This window comes from Erpetoichthys calabaricus, chromosome 8 (genome assembly GCF_900747795.2).
Source record: "Erpetoichthys calabaricus chromosome 8, fErpCal1.3, whole genome shotgun sequence".
NCBI lineage: Eukaryota > Metazoa > Chordata > Cladistia > Polypteriformes > Polypteridae > Erpetoichthys > Erpetoichthys calabaricus.
Window position 1 is genome coordinate 127,289,382 of NC_041401.2, and position 20,260 is coordinate 127,309,641.

A 20,260-nucleotide genomic window follows, 5' to 3' on the forward strand; every position below is an offset into this window, starting at 1 on the left:
CTAAATATATAAGAAAGTAATATTTGGTCAATTAGTTCTTCACTCCCACTTCAATGCATTATTTGAATAATTAACTGAATGATTTTAATATAATGCATTTATATAAGGTATTTGCAAAAATATTATCAAGACATGACTGTACCCAAAAATCCAAGAATCATGTTAATCTTTTATAATTATCATAAAGATTTTAATTTCTGCTGCCTTAACCTTGTTCAAATTTGCATTGACATTGGAATGCCAGTCATTCAGTAAAATTTTTCCTCAGATATTTGATTTAATTTTCAAATGTTTACATTTGAAAATATAACTCAGTTGTTGTGACTATCGTATGTTCAAATAAATAAAGATATATGCAATTTTAGCATTTATTTGTTATAGTCATTACAGCACAGTATGTTGCATTATTACTCATTTTTTTGTGTAATTCAAATGAAAATCAGAGTAAAATAAAAAATATTTTTGCCACTACTTTCTTGGGGCTGTACTGTCTCAGAATCAGGAGGGGACTAAGAAACCTGTGGCATTTGCTTCTAGAGCTCTTAGCCCAGGTGAACAGAAATACTCAGTCAGTGAGGGAGAGGCACTGGTATGTATCTGGGCTTGCAAATGGTGGCACATGTATCTATATGGCCGTGCATTTACTCTCAGAACTGACCACCAAGCTCTCACTGCACTGCTTTCTATATCCAGTTCTGGCCACAGGCAACTAAAACTCAGTGGCGGACCTTCAGGGCCTGCAAGGCTTTCTCTGCAGGCCTAAAAAATATCTGAATCACAAACTGATGTTAATTATATTTTGTCCATGAATACTTATTAAATAATTCCAAATAGTCTGTCCGCTTCCTTTCATAGCTTTCCCGATGGTTGTGCTGCGCTTGCTTCCAGACATGTATTTTCGTATTAAAGCATTTAACCAATCACATTTCAGCCATCATTTGTTGCCAGGCAGAGTCAAAGTCAATGAAGTCTGCCCGGAAGTCTTCACAATCCATTCTGCAGGCCCACTAACACAAAATAAATGTTGATTAAACTGTTGCTTCAACCAATCAGATTTTGAGTTGGTGTTACTAGGGCCCTCTAACAGGCGTACAGCAACATCACCATATTCAGACCCGTTGATTGGATAGGATGGTGTAAGTATGCCATGGATGATTTTGCAGGAAAATCTCCCACTGATCTCCTTGACTTCCTTCATCAGAAAAATGGGGTATGGAGCATGGGGCAGCTGTACACATTGGTATGTTTGGCGGTGGACATTGGTATGTTTGGCGGTGACCATTCCCGTGTCCACTGCTTCTGTCGAACAGACATTTTCAGCCCTAAAGCAAATTAAACCTTATACCAAAAATACGACAGAGCAGGTTCGACTTTCAGCATTAGCTTCGATGGCGATAGAAAGGGACTTCGTGATGGAACTGAAGCGCACGGATAATCTGCTAGTAATTGAACTGTTTTTGAGGAAAGAGAGGAGGATGGATTTTGTTTACAAATAATCCGAATATTTGGTGAGTAAAATGTTGCGACTTTCCTAAATAATATTGAAGGTTTATGAGTTATTATTGATGTTTATGTGTGTCGCGGCTGTAGCTGCAATAGAAAGGAACTTGTTCACCCCTGGTTTGTCTATTCAATAAAGGCATTTATTGTGGCTACAGGAGTTATCTATCTGCGATGCAACGGCTCTTTATACTGTATTTCTGCATATTAAGATGGTTTTTATAACCATAAATTAGTTTTTGAGGGGTGAGTTGATTCAGACGGAGCACTACTGAAGGCCTAGGGGTGAAATGCACGGTCCGCCACTGCTAAGACTGCACCGCTGGTCAGAGTATACTCCCGGGCACCACAATGTGGTGGCTGACCTACTGTCCCAGTTCTCAGCTCCTCCAGCCATGACTCCCTGCCCTGATTCTGCTGAGCCTGAACTTGTTCAGCTTCTTCACACACCTCTAGAGGCCACGGTGTCACTCAAGGAGCTGCAGCAGGCCTCAGAGCAAGACCCTGTGCTCACTCAGCTTCGTACTTTTATGAGACAAGAGTGGCCTACTCGAGTACTGGCTGAGGTGACACCATTCCATCGTGTCAAGGATGAACTCACTTTCTGGAATGAAAGCTGTGTTGCTCGTGGTCTCTGCACAGTAGTTCCAAGGTCTCTCCAAGCACGTGTCCTGGCTATGGCACATGCGGGACATTTGGGTATTGTCCGTGTTAAGCAATGATGTCGCAACCTTGTGTGGTGGCCAGGGATTGATGCTGATATTGAAGCTCTGGTCAAGGAATGCCCTGCTTGCCACACCCACACCCCCATTGCAGCCAGTTCAGTGGCCTGTTAAGCCTTGGGAACACATACAGCTAGACATCTGCGGTGAGTTACATGGTGTTCCACATCATCAGCGTTTTCTTATTGTGGCATACGACCAACATTCTAAGTGGCCAGAAGTAGCCTCAGTTGGATCAGTTACAACCAGAGCTGTGATCGACTTTTTGGAGTCCATTTTTGCTCGCTGGGGGTTGCCAGTGGTTGTTTCAACAGATAATGGTCCACAATTTACTTCCATTGAATTTAAAAGCTTTTTGATGAACAAAGGAATTCGACACCATCGCACAGCATCCTACCACCCTCAGGCCAATGGGGGGGGTGGATAAATAAAACTATAAAAAATGGCATTAGAGCACATTTGGCAGATAGATGCACATTTCTTTTGGCACTTCTCCAGACACTACTTCACTACAGAGCTACACAGCACTCAACTACAGGCAGTTCACCTGCAGCTCTTATGATTGGTCGTGAACTTCAGCTTCCACTAGATCGCCTGCGTGCCCAACCAGCTTTGCCCACTGCAATGCATACACACAACAGTGTGTCCAAGAGCCAGAATAAAATGAAGCAACATTTTGATAGGTCACACCGGTTGAAAATGCCAGACATAACTGTATCAGATTGGGTCAGGGTCTGGAGGCCACATTGAGAACATAAGTTGAAATGTTTTTGGTCTTCTCCTTTAAAAGTAATAAGCCAACTAGGACCTGCCACATTTTGTCTGGCTGATGGTTCCCGATGGCATGCAAGCTGCCTCCACAAGGTTCCTGTACCACCAGTGCCGAGCTGTGACTCTTCAGGTTTTACAACAGAGTGGCTCAATTCACCTGCAGGATCATTTGTCCTTATGCAGACTGAGGACCCTGAGGTATTGCAGCCTCCGACTGAAACCATCTCCAGACCTGAACGCGTCAGAACTCGGCCAGCCAGATTCAAAGATTTCCTTACTGATTTTCACAGTTAAGCAGACTTTAGAATAACATTTGGGTTTTGGAAGAAGCACACAAAAGAGAAAAAAACGACTTCTGTACAATTTCAATTATTTCTGAAAGTTTAAGCCTTATGTTATGTTTTTCTAGGAGTCACTGTATTTGGTGGGGGAGGGAGGAAATGTTATGTTTGCAATATGTACATTTTATGACAGTGTGTTCTTGTTTGCCGTAAAGTGTTTAGAGTTAGAGGGTGAGTTTCTGGCGGGATTAGTGGTTTGGAAATAAACACCTTTCTGAGACAAACTGCACCAGTATGCTTTCGTATTGTATGCAACAGGTAAGATGGGTGGCTTGTGTATAACTGAAAATTTGTATTTCAAAAATGAATGGGTAAAAGGATGTTGATTAAAGAACTGAGAAAAAATATACTAGATGCAAAGCTGTGTAATAAATAAATTAGTGCATTTCATTTTGAGGTCAAACTGCTCTAAAATTATGAAAAAAGAAAGAGAAAGTAAAATACAAAATGAACTGCAAGGACACCTGGAATCTTCTCAGACTTGAAGATTATAAAAATAACTATGTAATTTCTTAAATATAACACAGCAGACACAATAGGTTTTTCAGTTGAGATTGAAAGCTGAGATAGACTAAGGGCCGGTTTCTCAAATGCCTTTCACGAGTGAGAAGAACTTGTGAGACTCTCACTAGTTTTCGTGACACTCGTGAATGTGCATGAGAATCAAAGTATTTTCTCAGGAGGTAAGTGGGGAGAAATTTTTAAAAGTTTGAATCTTTATTGGTTTCATCGTGTCTGCAGATTGAAATTTACCATTTTACTACACATCATCCTTTTAACTCTCTGAAATGTATATGAAGAGAGACAACGATACAACACAAACGCGAAAGAAAGATAAAAAAAATACAGAAAATTGACAGAATAACTCAAGAGGAAAAAGTAAAATATATTGTTTTAAAAAAAGCAAAATATTTACATTCTATTATTCTGTTAAAAGGCAAACAAATGGAAGCTCTCCTGACAAAAAAAAAAATTGCAAGTTCAGATTATTTAAAAAGATCCCTTGCTAGAGGTTCTTCTTGGAATGTCCTGGAAGATGCATGTTCTCAGTAAGCTGCTTAGCTACCAGTGTGTGAGTCAGTCTATCTATCTATCTATCTATCTATCTATCTATCTATCTATCTATCTATCTATCTATCTATCTTTTTGTTTAAATTTCCCACAGTTTTTTTATAATTTTGTAGTACTTCGTGGAGTTGGATAAGGCATAATGATGGCATGGAAATTCTCCACTGACATCTGACAATAGTGAGATGTGTGCTAATAGCTCAAAGTGCTACTTCGTCTCCCAGTAGCTGTACTCACTGTGATGCATTGCTTAGGACACAGGTAATTACAAGCTGTGCTGTACTATGCCTCAGCGTTAGTGACTGTCCTTCTGTATTAATCTGCATGAAAACTAGTTTGCTTCATTCATAAGTAAAAAATGAAAGTCACTCAGTCAAATTACTTTTTTGTATCTGAGCAAATGCCATATTTCAAGACCAAAACACACCTGTAAAACACTTGTGAAGATAAAATATTTAATAAAATGAAAATAAAAAAGAAATGGTACATGGAAACAGAAGCAAATTTAATACACAAATTAATGACAATACCCGTACTTCAAAAAGTACACTATGATCACAAGTTTCAGGTCCTCTAAATGTTTCTGGGATAAACACATGACCGATCGAGACTGGCCTACCAAGATTACTACAGAGGCTGATGTGCTCCCCATTGCATCATTGTGCCTATAGTTGTATTTTTCTCTGTTAATGTGATTAATAGGCCACCTTGGTTTGTATAAATGTGTAGAATGGCATAATGACAAGGAGCATTGGGAGTTGGAGTTTTGGCTGAAGACTGATGATGAGACACCCACACTCCACTACCTCTAATGCTCTAGACTCCAGGAAGTGGCCATGAACTCCTGAGGATTTTGAAAAAGGTAAGCTACCCATCTATGGAAATATAAAGACTGAGGTGCTCTAATACCTACAGACTGCCATCTGTTAACCATGATAGTGTTCAACACACAAGGCTGACATCATGTTGATGCTCTTTGGTTATTTCTGTGTGTGGAGAGGATGTCTTATTCTATCTATCTATTTTAATGAATGCATGTATTTATTTATTTTGCCTTATGCCAAGTAATTGGTCTGCCAGTACCTGCTACAGACATTTGTTAGTTTATATCTACCCACTGCTGCTGCCTCTTTGCTATCATTTTACGTTTTTTACTCAATACTGAAGTATCCCAGGACTTTTCCACTTCTGACATTAATACTGAAACCACACATTCACTAAACATTTGTCTTTGCAAATCCCTTCTCCCATACTGACAGTTTGGGCCCCATACTGGAATTTATTTATACACCTTTGTGTATGTTAACACTACAATGTTTTATTTTTTGTTTTTTAATGCTCTTTAGATTTGCATTGAACTTTAATTTTCTTGTACATGTCTTGAATGCCCTCATTATTTCATTATTGAATTTGTATTTCTTCACATCAGGTCCCTGTTTTAAACTTCTCTGTTCATCAAAGGTATAGGTGATAATGCCTCATAAAGGGAAGTTTTAGATTTACATAGTTTCCTTTCACCTGTAAGAGATGCTCCCTTTACACTGATCTTCTCACAAGCCATCAAGAAACAGACTAAAGAACTTGGTGAGACACTATTGAGAACAATGTGATTCTTGAGAAACAGGCCTAAAGTCTTGTCATTGGGTACGAGCAGGGATGTCCACTGGACAACTGCTAAATGGGAATTCACAGATTTGTGAAGGACCGCTTTAAGATTAAACAATGGTCAGAAATGATACCACTGAGAGTTAGGGCACAGATCAATTAGTGGAATTCCAATGGAAGTTGCTGTCTCTGTCTCCTGTTTGTGGTACTTTAGACTCTGTGTGTCTCATTTCTTTCAGACTGAAAGCTTAACTTCTTTTTTCTATACGTCAAATGTACCATGTGCTTATTTTTTTTCTCTTCTCATTTTTCCTGAAAGGTGACCATCTTCTTCTCAGACATCGTTGGTTTCACCTCAATTTCAGCCACATGCAGCCCCCTACAAGTTGTGGAAATGCTCAATAATCTTTACATGTGTTTTGACACTAGAATTGATTCCTATGATGTCTATAAGGTAGGTAACATAAGCACCTGGCATCCTTAATGAAACATCCTACCAGCCTGAACATTGTTTGTACTGAATGCTGTTATTTGTTTAAAATATATACTGTATTTTTACACATATACAATGTATATAAAAAATCTTCACAACTTATTAAAATTTCAGCTTTTGCTAATGTAGGATTATATCAAGCCTTCTTTACTTTTAAATATATTTTGTCTCCAGTAATGTTTAAATGAAACAAAGTTGTATCCTTCTTAGAAAAAAAATCATGTAGTGCCTTGATTGGAGGTTTGTGCATCCTTTGCCACTGGAGTTGTAACTGTGTTCAGATTTGACTAATCACACTGCAAATCAGAAATAAGGGTACTTTGCTGTTAACCTGAAATAAGCCTAGAGAACAGGAATTTGTAATCATGTCAAGCTGGTTCTTGTGTATGGTATTAGGTTAATTTACATGGATATTAATTCCCTGATTTATTTAGATGGTTCCATCATTTTCCCTGCAAATTCTGAGTCCATATCTTAGGATGGGAATTCTCTCATTATTTAGTCATGGTGACTGTCTTATTTAAGGATAAGCTACTCATTCAGTCAGTGTCTTAAATTTGTTTCAATAAAGGTGTTTTTGTTCTTTTTGAAAAAAAAGTTTCTGTATCAATATCTCATCAAAGCAGTTTTGTTGTTTTAGTTTTGACTGAGCTTTGAAGCTTTCATGTTCTTTATTGTTTTGTTAAGTACATATTAAAGAACTCTAGGTTTTGATCCCTGCTTTTCCCTGACAATCCGTTCTGTTTCACCTATTAATTTTCTGCATCATTCTGGTTAATAAAATTGACCTTTCTAATCTACACATTTTGTTAAAGATCTCAATAGTGGTGTCCACCATTAGGACATTTTAGGGATTGAGAGCAAAACCAATGAATGACCATTTCATGCATGAGCATGAAAGAACAATATCCTGGGATCTCATTTATAAAGCTTGTGGACATACAAAAAGAGTCTTGAAATGTGCATCCATGCAAACGTCGGAATGTATAAAAGAAAATTTGATAGTGGAACATGGATATATTTACAGCAACTCTGACCCATCCATTTGCAGCATTTTGGAGGAACTGAGAAGTGACTGCACCCTTGATCAAGTAAGTAAATGCAGCCAAATCAGCTAATTGATGACTCATATGCATAATAATTCATATCTCCCAGCCGTTATTACCGGTATGTGCTTTGATGTGACAAACATGTTACACCTCAAAGTGATGAATATGATGTACAGACTGTATTTTAGTTCCCTTTAAATAGGGAGAATGCTGCATACTTGCACTGAAAAACTTTTTTTTTGCCAGTAAATAACTGCTACATACTGTCACATCTAAGGGAACTGGCTGACACATTAGGAGTATCTCAGCCAAGCTTCAGCTCCATCATGCCTGCTGTACTGGAAGCCATTAACCAACTGGCAATGCACTACATTCAGTTTTGCTGTGGTGTGGGTACATGTTGTATATGATTGTTTAATGATGCTTTTGTCCATTGCTTTATGTTTGGGTGTTGATTGCTATGGTCTGCGTCTTTTGAGACGTATGACGGCCGGAGGGAGGGGTGTGGTTTAGAGGCACGTTGTATGGAGAGTTGGTTAAAGAGGGTTAACAATAAACAGCATTCAAAACGTTATTCTGAGTGTGTCGCTACTTCAATCTAGAAAACACTACAGTACACATAAAAAAAAACATAAAAAGTGAACTTGCAGCAGTGTCTCCTAACATAATTGGAGTACTTTACTGCACTCGTAATGCAATTAGGACACCTAGTGAGAATGAAGCTGATTTTTTAACAATAAGCAGTTACATTCCATTAATGCGCAATTTATCCAAGATTAGACTGGCAAATGTTGCATCTCTGTGGCCTGGGTCAACCCGTGATTTATTTATTCTGAGACATAGTAACTTTGACAGACATAACGGTGCTACATGAGGTGAATTGCTGAACCCTCAGTACCAGGTAATAACGGCAGCCTGCTCAGATACTGGCAACTTACGTCTTTCCCCGACCTACAGAACATATGGGAGAGGCACCATAATGCCTTGTATGATTTTGTGCTCTCACTTCTGGAGCACAGTTAAGATGCTCTTGAATGCAGGTGGTGGTGTCTCGATACATCAGGCCAATGATGTTCTGCATCACTGTGATTGCATACATATGAATGTTTCAGGGTGACATTTCATGTGAGTTCCCATACGCATTTTTATAAGGTGATTGTGACTTATAAAGGGTACATTGCATAGAAATGTACATACTCTAAGTTTAACAAATCTTGTTTTATTTTTGTCGCTTGCATTTTCCTGTTTTTTTGTTGTATGCATATTTTCACACTTGAATCCATGCAAAGTTTTATAAATGAGGCCCCTGGTGTGATAAGTTGATCAAGACCTGCTTAAACAGAGTTACTACTGGATTAAAAGCAAAAGACACACCACAAATATGAATGCAACTAAGCATGCATATGCTTTTAATTATTTGTCCTCAAAATCATCCATTTCTTTTCACTTGCATATTGTTAGTTACATGATCTTATGGCATGATTTGTCTTGATTTTAATGTTTTGATCAACAAAACCTGAAATTACAGTGTCAGGTGTGTAGACTTTTGATATTCATTGTATGGTGGCTCTTTAAGATGAGAAAAGACATACAAAATTTAACGGGTGAGCTATTCCAGTTTATGATATGTTGTAACTTGAAGCAGTTTGTTGCATGCTGAGGGAACAGTAGCCCAGACCAATACTGAAGTAAAAAAAAAAAAAAAAAAAAAAAAACTAACAATACATTTACTTAAAAATTTCTTTTAAAATGTACTTGTGCAAAAGTAAAATGTATCGGGTCAAAAAACTACTTATTTTTAAATTGGGCTTTAATATTAATGAAATAAATGAGAACTACTGCTTAAATAGAAGTAACCAAATATGGAATAACCAAAAATGGATTAAATACCAAAATAAATAACTAAATAATTAAATAAAAACAAACAAGCAATTTTAAATGCTGTTTTATGCATTTTACAGAAATAATCTTGTTTCTGAACTACTTACAGATGTTTTCAAAAGGCTAGGCTATGGGCAATTAAAAACACACACTTCTGTTTCAGACTGAATTAATGACTGTCTTTAACATAAAGTCAGAGTTGTGACTTGTGAGAAGTGAGAGGACATCTGTGACTGATGGCCAATGAAATCCACAGAGAGACTGGAACGTGAGGAGGCTTCTCTAATGTTGTCACAGTAGAAGTTAAAGCGTTAAAACATGTCAAAAATTCAGGTATAATGGTAATAAGGGTGACAGAAATGTAATAGAGTAAAAAATCTACATTTTATTTGCATATGTACCCAAGTGAGAGTAAAAAGTACTGCTGCCAAAAATGACTTTGAAAAGTGTGATTTTTCCAGAGCTTTACTGAGGTACAAAATCAAAGTCAAAGTGAACTTTATTGTCATCTCAGCCAAATACAAGTATACAGATAGATGAAATTGCGAAGCTCAGGGTCCACAGTGTAACAACATGACATGCAAATAATAAATTAAAAATAGAATTAAAATTTAAATTTAAAATTAAAACACAAGACAAGACATTGTGCAAAGACAAGACAAAGAAGTAGCAGCAATATTGATGTGTAAGATATGTAATATAATAAATAAATAATAAATAATAGATATAGATAATACAGAAATTATCAGTGTATGATAATAGTTGTTTAAGACATGTGTAAACAATGACAGGTCAGAATGTTTCACAGCAGAAGGATATCAAGAGTGTCAAAATACTTAAAGGTCAGTATGAGATTTTCAGTTCTTTTCTACCTGCACACTCGTCTTTGTAGGACAGTGGCTTGCATGTATAAAAGTTCTGTTTTTAAAGGTGGTTGAGGCAGTGTGGAAAGTCCCAGGAGGCAGCCTGGTGTTAAGGAGTCTAACAGCTTGGGGGTAAAAACTCTCCTGCAGCCTGGCAGATCTGGCTTTGATGCTGCAGTATCTTCTCTTGGATGGCAGAAGTGTGAAAAGTCCATGTGAGGGGTGTAAGGGGTCCTGCACAATGCTGCAGGCCTTGTGGACACTGCGTTTGTAAAATATGTCCTGTAGTGAAGGGAGAGGCACCCCAATAATGTTCTCTGCTGTCTTCACTATCCTTTGCAGGTGCTTGCGGTCAGATATGTTGCAGTTGCCATACCAGACCGTGATGCAGCTGGTCAGAACACTCTCAACGGTGCCTCTGTAGAACATGGTGAGGATGGAAGGGGGAAGACTTGCTCGCTTCAGTCGCCTCAGGAAGTGTAGTCTCTGCTGGGCTTTCTTGTTTAGTGATGAGGCGTTATGTGTCCACGTAAGTTCCTCAGTTATGTGTACACCGAGGAACTTGGCACTCCTAACAGTCTCCACATCTAAACCTTTGATGCTGAGTGGGATGTGGGCAGGACATGATTTTCTGAACTCCACGATTATCTCTTTTGTTTTGTCGACATTGAGAGATAGATTGTTGTCTTCACACCATGCAGACAGCCGTTCCACCTCATCTCTGTATGCTGTTTCATCATCCCTGCTTATCAGTCCCAGCACCGTTGTATCATCTGCAAACTTGATGAAGTGGTTGGTGTTGTGCGTAGCTGTGCAGTCGTGAGTCAGCAGGGTGAACAGCAGTGGACTAAGCACGCAGCCCTGCGGTGCTCCAGTGCTCAGTGTGATGATGCTGGAAGTGTTGCAGCCCATCCGAACTGATTGTTGCCTCTCTGTCAAGAAGTACAGGATCCAATTGCAGAGGGTGGTGTTCAGGCCCAACCTGCTCAGTTTTACAACCAGCTTTTGAGGGATGATTGTGTTGAAGGCAAAGCTAAAGTCTATGAATAGCATCCTGACATATGTGTCTTTTTTATCCAGATGTGTCAGGGAGAGGTGAAGGGCAGAGCATATGGCATCCTCAGTTAACCTGTTTGAGCGGTATGCAAACTGAAGAGGGTCAAGGGAGGCAGGGAGATTAGTCTTTATGTGTGACATGACTAACCTTTCGAAGCACTTCATTATGATTGACGTGAGTGCAACTGGTCAGACTAATGCAACATATTACCACCCACCTCTGATCACAAGCAATCACACTCTTCTGTGTTGTTCTGAATCTACAGATTGAGAGATAAAACAAGCTACCTAATTAAACAAGGGATTTGCTCAAAGTCTTAGAGAAAATGCAGCAGTTTCATGTCTTTTCCAGAGATGGGTGTGTAAAGGCCTTACTTGGCCTAACTTGAATAAATTTATCTATAGGCTGACTAATGTAATGGAGCTGCATTGACACAGCACCTCCCATATCACACATGACACAGTCTGTACCTGTTACTTTTTAAGGATCAATGTATTCTCTTTCACTGATTTCAGGTAGAGACCATAGGAGATGCCTATATGGTGGTTAGTGGTCTTCCAGAGAGAAATGGAGATAAACATGCTCATGAGATTGCAAAAATGTCGCTAGACTTGGTGGCTGCTGTTCGACAAGTGCCAATACCTCACATGCCAGCTAAGAGATTGCAACTGCGTGCTGGAATTCACACAGGTTTGTAAAAGTGAGACCTAACTGTGATCTAAATATACTGTTTTTGTGCACGTTGATTCTTAAAGAAGTAATTTAGTATATGGTTGGTTTATCTGTGGTCACTATTGTGACATTTGTGGCTGTATCTACCCATATAAATAATGAGGCACAGTTCAACGAAAATATGGAGTGGCTAGTGGCACCCTCTTTGTCCAATCACTCCACTGAAATGGGTCAAGTCCCTTTTGTATTCCAAGTCATGTCTGTATGCTTTTGGTTTAAAAGGCTCTTACACATCAAATGATTCTGTAAAATGCACATCAAGTGGTTAATATTACATGGTGTGGAACACAGCCCGGACACAGACAGGTAGACATGATTTTATCACCCAACACACTTTTATTTACACAATAAGTGACCCACACAACCCAGTGCCACAACACCAATCACCCCAAAGTCCAGGCCTCACAATGCCTCTTCTCTGTTCTCAGGTCCCCTCCACTCCTCTCCTCCGAGCTCCGTCCTCTTCCACCCGACTCCAGCCATCGAATGGAGGGAGGCGGCCCCTTTTATATCCACCCGGATGTGCTAAAGGTGCCTCCCAATGAGTGACTACCAACACTCCCTAGTGTGGCGGAAGTGCCGGCTGTGCACCCAGAAGCACTCCGGGTGTCCCTGGTCGTCTTCCTCCCAGCACTTCCGGGTGTGGCGGAAGTGCTGAGGACCAGGGCTCTCCAGGCATCGGGGCGCCCCCTGGCGGTGACCACGGGCCCCTATAGGATTGAGCTTCTAAGCTCTGTTCCCATGGTCCCCAAAGCCACCAAGGTGGTTGCCCCCTCATGGTCTGGAGGAGGCGTAAGCCCTCCTCCGGTCCTTCCAGGCATCCTAGCTGGGTGCCATCCCCAGTCGCTTGCCACAATGGCTTGAGGCCTACTATTTTATGACTTATTGCCACACAGTTTAAATATTTTTATAAAGCCAAGACTTGAAAATAACATTTTTTAATTCAAAGCTATCATCTTCTGATGCTAAATTGCTCGACTGAGCCCAAAGTAAACACTACAGTGCTGGAAAAAATAACATTGCAAAAGCACAAAAATAATCACAATAGTGAAATTTTCACAAGCAAATATGAATTAAATAGCAGTAAATTGCTAATAAAACAGATGCTAAAAGTCCAAGTCTTCCTTATTTAAGATAAAAGCTGCTGATTTGAGTGATTTCCCAAGGAAGGCATCTGCACTGATGTCACACTCGGCAGAACAGTGCCACCATCTCGGATGAAAACATTATGTCTAATGGCCAACACAATAATAATACTATTTTTACCTTTATTTTTGTTTATTTGTCATTCCACCTTTTGGCTGCTGAACACTCTTCTTAAATTTTCCCATAAAAACTTTTTGACTGATTCATTCCTTTTTTTATGCATATACCTAAATGGCTACAGCAAATATCATTTATCCCTCTACTTTACCAGGATATTTTCTTAGAAACATCATGTTGAACAAGAGAGCCTAGCCAAGCAGCAATGGGTAGAAGTCAGGAGCCATACCTAAGTAGAACACCGTTAAACCTACTCCACAATTTTGAGTCACCAATCAGCACTAAGAACATAACTTTTTGACTGTCCTCAGTGCATTACTTTGTGAAAATGAGGAGAGTAAGAAACTGCACATTTAAGGCATTGCAGCAAGGAATTTAGCTGACATTCAAACACTGGGCACCAATTCAAACATCTGCCATCTTTAGGAAGGCATTATGAATTATTTTAATCCTGTTGTATGTTTTGCTTTGCTGCAGGTCCTTGTGTGGCAGGCATTGTGGGTTACAAAATGCCTCGATACTGTCTTTTTGGGGACACAGTGAACACTGCGTCTCGAATGGAATCCACCAGTCTACGTAAGTACACTGCATCCAAAAAAGAGCAAGTAGTCCTCTGCATACATTTTTTAATATACAAAATTTATTTTTATAGGAATATAAATGACAAGATTGTTAAGTCTGCAGATGATATCAAGCTTGGCAGATAACCTAGAATTTATTGAATCATTACAGAGGGACTTGGACAGCAACAGGCAGATTTATGGCAAATTAAATTTAATGTAAGTAAATGTAAAGTATTACACATAGGAATAAAAAATGTTAGGTTTGAATACACAATAGGAGGCCTGAAAATCAAACATATACCCAATGAGAAGGAGTAGGAGTCGTAGTGGATCAACTATAAACTTCCCAACAGTGTTCAGAAGCCTTTAAGAAGGCAAAAAGAATGTTAGGTTATGTATCATGATGTGTGGGGAGTACAAGACCAAGGAGGTTATGCTCAAGCTTTATAACACACTGGTGAGGCCTCATCTGGAGTACTGTGTGCAGCTTTGGTCTCCAGTCTATAAAAAGAACATAGCAGAGCTAGAAAAAGTCCAGAGAAGAGTGACTAGGCTGATTCCAGGGCTAAATGGGATGAGTTACAGTATGATGAAAGATTAAAAGAGCTGAGCCTTTACAGTTTAAGCAAAAGAAGATTAGAAATGTTTAGAATTATGAAGGAAATTAGTAAAGTGGATCAATACTGTTACTTTAAAATGAGGTCAGGAACAACGCAGGAACACAGTTGGAAATTTGTTAAAAGTAACTTTTGGACAAACATTAGTAAGTTTTTCTTCATGCAGACAACCATAAACACATGGAATAAATTATCGAAAAGCATGGTAGACAGTCAGATTTTAGAAACTTTGGAAACTCTACTTGATGTTATTTTGGAAGAATGAGTGGATAGGACTGTTGAGCTTTGTTGGGCTGAATGGTATGTGCTCGTCTAAACTGTTCTAATGTTCTAATATTAAGATATAGATTTTTTAAGCGCTAGGCACTGCACTAGATACATAAGCTGGCCATATTACCATGGAAACCGGTGTCTGAAAGTTTTGCAAAATATGTTCCGTCTTAATGGAGAGAACAAACTAACTTCAATTATAGATATTGCTATGGAGGGTAACCTTCCAATAATCCTACATCTCAAACTGCAATTATTTTCACCAGAACAGTTTTGTATGAGAAGACATTTTATTTAAATGTTTTTGTTTTTACAAGTGTAAGACACACTGTTGATCAATATTACTTTATCACAAGCCATTGGAAGTTCAGATAGACCATTGGTCATTTGGAGTAAAATTTAGGAAAATGACTTGGAGTGTCAGTAAATTAATAATGGAACCGCAAATGAGTTGGTTTCAATGTTTAACATTATGTTAGGACAGACTCAGATTAGACTTGAGTGTGATACAGTATTTGAACTTCAACATTAAAAAGTCTGTCTCCTTAGCCGATGGTATAAATAGCATTTTAAACAAAGTATTTACATAATTAACATAAGGAAGAAGTCTGTGAGCCAAAGATACATCATATCTGAAGAGTTAACAACTTTTGGAGAAAAATACTGATTATATTTGGAGGAATGTAGCACTGTATTACAAAACATATATTTCTCATATTGTTAACCCATCCCCAACTACTTCTACCTGATTTTCTATCTTTGAGTCTTTGGAAGCCAATATAAGAAGAAAGGAACACAACCTGAAGGGGACACATACATCTATTTACAGCTCTTTAATTAGTTTTATCAGGAGAGCTAACATCTTGTGTTTGGAAAGTTCGAGGAAGCCAAAGTCCCAGGAGGAAACCCAGTGGAATACAAGGATATCATGCAGATTTAACACAGAAGGCACCACCTAGGTCTCTACCATGTGCAAATGCATCAATGCCTAGTGGGAATAGAGTGTTACATATTGCTTATTCAGCAACAATTTAAATCATTTGTTCATTCATGATACAGAACAGGATAATGCTTTTAATAAAAAGGTAAATTCATGAAATCTTCCCTGTATAGTGATATATTATATTGTATACAATTCAGTATGCTTTTCCTTTAGATGAAAATGTGTACAAATAAGAGATGAGACATTATATTATGTCACAGATTTATTCTGTATTTTGCACAAAGTCATCAATTAGTTGAATAAAAAATGAAATCTTTTTGTTGAGATCAAGGGTTTGTTACAGTAACTATGCTGTGTCAGTTTTGTTATTGTAGGACAATCAATGGAGTGAGCACAAGTTAACACATTATCCACAGATACTCTAATATGAACAGAGTAAATTATTCAGTGGAGATGACAGATATGCAAATTAGACATATATTGCATCATGTTCTGTTAATATAACAGGTTAAAGCGTTCGGTGTTGGCATCAATCATGTATCTGAGGCATTAACTATTCCCTCTCAAAGTACTAAATCTGAAAGAGAATTTCTTCAACACTGATATAATTACTACAAGTGTAATTAATTACATGTTTGTTTGAATTGTGTAGAATTTACAGTGATGTATTACAAAATATGAAAGAATTATGGTTCATTTTTCGGGCTCCTTAAGGGTTTACTCAATTAAAGAGCTGCAGCCACTTCAGTAGATGAGCAATGGAGCACAAAGTGACACAGACTGCTGCTGACTCATGTCCTTTTACATTTTGCAGCACAAAAAGTCCACGTGAGTTCAGCCACCTTTGTGGCTTTGATAAAAGATGATGCCTATGAACTACAGCTGAGAGGGGAAATAGAAGTGAAGGTATAAGAATCTTTTCAATTTAAATTCACAAGTAAAGTTCAATAGCATTGATCAATTCCATTCACTCACAGAGTGCATGTTCATTTGAATCTTTTTATTCTTTTGGCTGCTCCCGTTAGGGGTCGCCACAGTGGATCATCTTCTTCCATATCTTTCTGTCCTCTGAAAATTGTTCTGTTACACCCATCACCTGCGTGTCCTCTCTCACCACATCCATAAACCTTCTCTTAGGCCTTCCTCTTTATCTCTTGCCTGGCAGCTCTGTCCTTAGCATCCTTCTCCCAATATACTCAGCATCTCTCCTCTGCACATGTCCAAACCAATGCAATCTCGCCTCTCTGACTTTGTCTCCCAACCATCCAACTTGAGCTGACCCTCTAATGTACTCATTTCTAGTCCTATCCATCCTTGTCACACCCAGTGCAAATCTTACCATTTTTAACTCTGCTACCTCCAGCTCTATCTCCAGCTTTCAGGTCAGTGCCACCGTCTCCAACCCATATAACATAGCTGGTCTCACTACTGTCCTGTAGACCTTCCCTTTCATTCTTGCTGATATCCGTCTGTCACAAATCACTCCTGACACTCTTCTCCACCCATTCCACCCTGCCTGTACTCTCTTTTTCACGTCTCTTCCACAATCCCCATTACTCTGAACTGTTGATCCCAAGTATTTAAACTCATCCACCTTTGCCAACTCCACTCCTTGCATCCTCACCATTCCACTGACCTCCCTCTCATTTACACACCTGTATTCTGTCTTGTTACTACTGACCTTCATTCCTCTCCACTCTAGAGCATATCTCCACCTCAATCTCACTCCTCAATCTGCTCCCTACTATCGCTACAGATCACAATGTCATCAGCAGACATCATAGTCCACGGGGACTCCTGTCTAATCTCGTCTGTCAACCTGTCCATCACCATTGCAAATAAGAAAGGGCTCAGAGCCTATCCCTGATGTAATTCCACCACCACCTTGAATGCATCCGTCACTCCTACCGCAGACCTCACCACGGTCACACTTCCCTCGTAAATATCCTGTACAACTCTGACATACTTCTTTGCCACTTCCGACTTCCTCATACAATACCACAACTTCTCTCGAGGCATCCTGTCATATGCTTTCTCCAGGTCCACAAAGATACAATGCAACTCCTTGTGGCTTTCTCTATACTTCTCCATCGACACTCTCAGAGCAAACATCACATCTGTGGTGCTCTTTCTTGGCATAAAGCCATACTGCTGCTCACTAATCATCACCTCCCTTCTTAAGAGTAGCTTCCACTACTCTTTCCCATAACTTCATGCTGTGGCTCATCAATTTTATCCCCCTGTAGTTACTACAGTTCTGCACACACCCCTTATTCTTAAATATTGGCACCAGTACACTTCTTCTCCATGCTTCAGGCATTCTCTCACTTTCCAAGATTCCATTAAACAATCTGGTTAAAAACTCCACAGCCATCTCTCCTAAACACCTCCATGCTTCCATAGGTATGTCATCTGGACCATTCTTCATCCTCTTCATAGCTGTTCTTACTTTCTCCTTGCTAATCTGTTGCACTTCCTGATTCACTATCTCCAATCATCCAACCTCTTCTCTCTCTCGTTCTCTTCATTCATCAGCCTCTCAAAGTACTCTTTCCATCTGCTCAACACACTCTCCTCGCTTGTGAGTACGTTTCCATCTTTATCCTTTATTACCCTAACCTGTTGCACATCTTTTCCAGCTCGGTCCTTCTGTCTAGCCAATCGGTACAGGTTCTTTTCTCCCTCCTTAGTGTCCAACTTCTCATACAACTCATCATACGCATTTTCTTTAGCCTTTGCCACCTCTCTCTTCACCTTGCGCCTTATCTCCTTGTACTCTTGTCTACTTTCTGCATCTCTCTGACTATTCCACTTCTTCTTTGCCATCCTCTTCCTCTGTATACTTTCCTGTACTTCACCATTCCACCACCAGGTTTTCTTTTCCTCCTTCCTCTGTCCAGATGTCATGCCAAGCACCCTTCTCGCTGTCACCCTTACTACATCTGCTGTAGTTTCCCAATTGTCTGGTAATTCTTCACTACTACCCAGTGCTTGTCTCACCTTCTCCCTAAACACAACCTTGAAGTCTTCCTTTTCCATCTTCCACAATTTCATCCTTTGCTGTGCCCTCACCCTCTTCCTCTTCTTGATCTCCAAAGTCATCCTATAGACCACCATCCTATGCTGCTTAACTACACTTTCACCTGCCATCACTTTGCAGTCTTCAATCTCCCTCAGATTGACTCTTCTGCATAGGATGTAATCTACCTGTGTGCATCATCCACCACTCTTGTACATAGCCCTATGTTCCTCCCTCATCTCAAAATACATATTCACCACAGCCATGTCCATCCTTTTGGTAAAATCCACTATCCTCTGACCTTCTTCATTCCTCTCCTTGACATCATACCTACCCAACACCTCCTTGTCTCCTCTGTTCCCTTCACCAACATGTCCATTGAAATCCACTCCAATCACCACTTTCTGTCCCTTAGGTACATTGTTCATCACTTCATCCAACTCACTCCAAAAATCTTCTTTATCATCCATTGCACAACCAACTTGCAGGGCATATGCACTAACAATATTCATCATCACACCTCCAATTTCCAGCTTCATAATCATTACTCTGTCTGACACTCTTTTCACCTCCAAAACACTTGACATACTGTTCCTTCAGAATAACCCCAACTCCATTTCTCCTCCTATCCTCACCATGATAGAACAATTTGAATTTACCTCTGATCCACCTGGCCTTACTCCCCTTCCATTTAATCTCTTGCATGCACAATATATCAACTTTCCTTCACTCCATCATATCTGCTAACTCTCTCCCCTTACCAGTCATACTGCCAACATTCAAAGTCCCTACCCTCAGCTCCACTCTCTTTACCTTCCTCCTCTCCTCCTGCCTCTGGACACGTCTCCTCCCTCTTCTTCTCCTTCTTCTTCTTCAGCCAACAGTAGCCTAATTTCCACCAGCACCCTGTTGGCTAACAGTACTTGTGGCGGTTGTTGTTAACCCGGGGCTTGACCAATCCGGTATGAAAATTTGTATTGTTGTCCGCATATTGATTTGGCAAAATTTTACACTGGATGCCCTTCCTGATGTAACCCTCCCCATTTATCCAGGCTTGGGATCGGCATGAAGAAACACACTGGTTTGTGTATCCCCTGTGGCTGGGTTAGTGCATGATCATTTGAATAAATGCCAAAAATCTCTTGTGTCTTTCTACTGTTTGCTCAGTCCAGTTTACAAGCCATTTTTTAATTAAGCAAACAAAGAAGAATCTACACCATAGTTGGCTGTTGGTTCTGATTGACCATTTTCTTCAACTTTCCTTTATTTTGCCATGTTACTATTACCAGTGTCCAAAAACATTTCTATTTCTTGTTCTTTCCTTCAAGTTTGTGTGTCCTATTTTTTCATCATCACTCTGATCCATCCATTTTCTTTTTCTCACCCAGCAGAGATTCTACAATGTGTCATTTTAGCACTGATACTGTCATGGTTGGTTAATTTTTTTGTAGCAGTTGTGACTGAAAGGGAAGAAATGAGTCCACTATAAAGGGAAATGTATGA

At 39.4% G+C, this 20,260-nt stretch overlaps 1 protein-coding gene across 1 annotated transcript in view; it reads left to right on the top strand.

The window, feature by feature from the left end:
* Positions 1 to 20,260, top strand: part of LOC127529016 (adenylate cyclase type 2) — a 58,282-nt gene that overhangs the window by 27,643 nt on the left and 10,379 nt on the right. The window contains exons 4-7 of the mRNA XM_051931256.1: positions 6,327 to 6,461; positions 11,866 to 12,040; positions 13,823 to 13,921; positions 16,553 to 16,644. Of these exons, the coding sequence (XP_051787216.1) occupies positions 6,327 to 6,461; positions 11,866 to 12,040; positions 13,823 to 13,921; positions 16,553 to 16,644 (501 nt within the window). The remainder of the gene's footprint in view (positions 1 to 6,326; positions 6,462 to 11,865; positions 12,041 to 13,822; positions 13,922 to 16,552; positions 16,645 to 20,260) is intronic.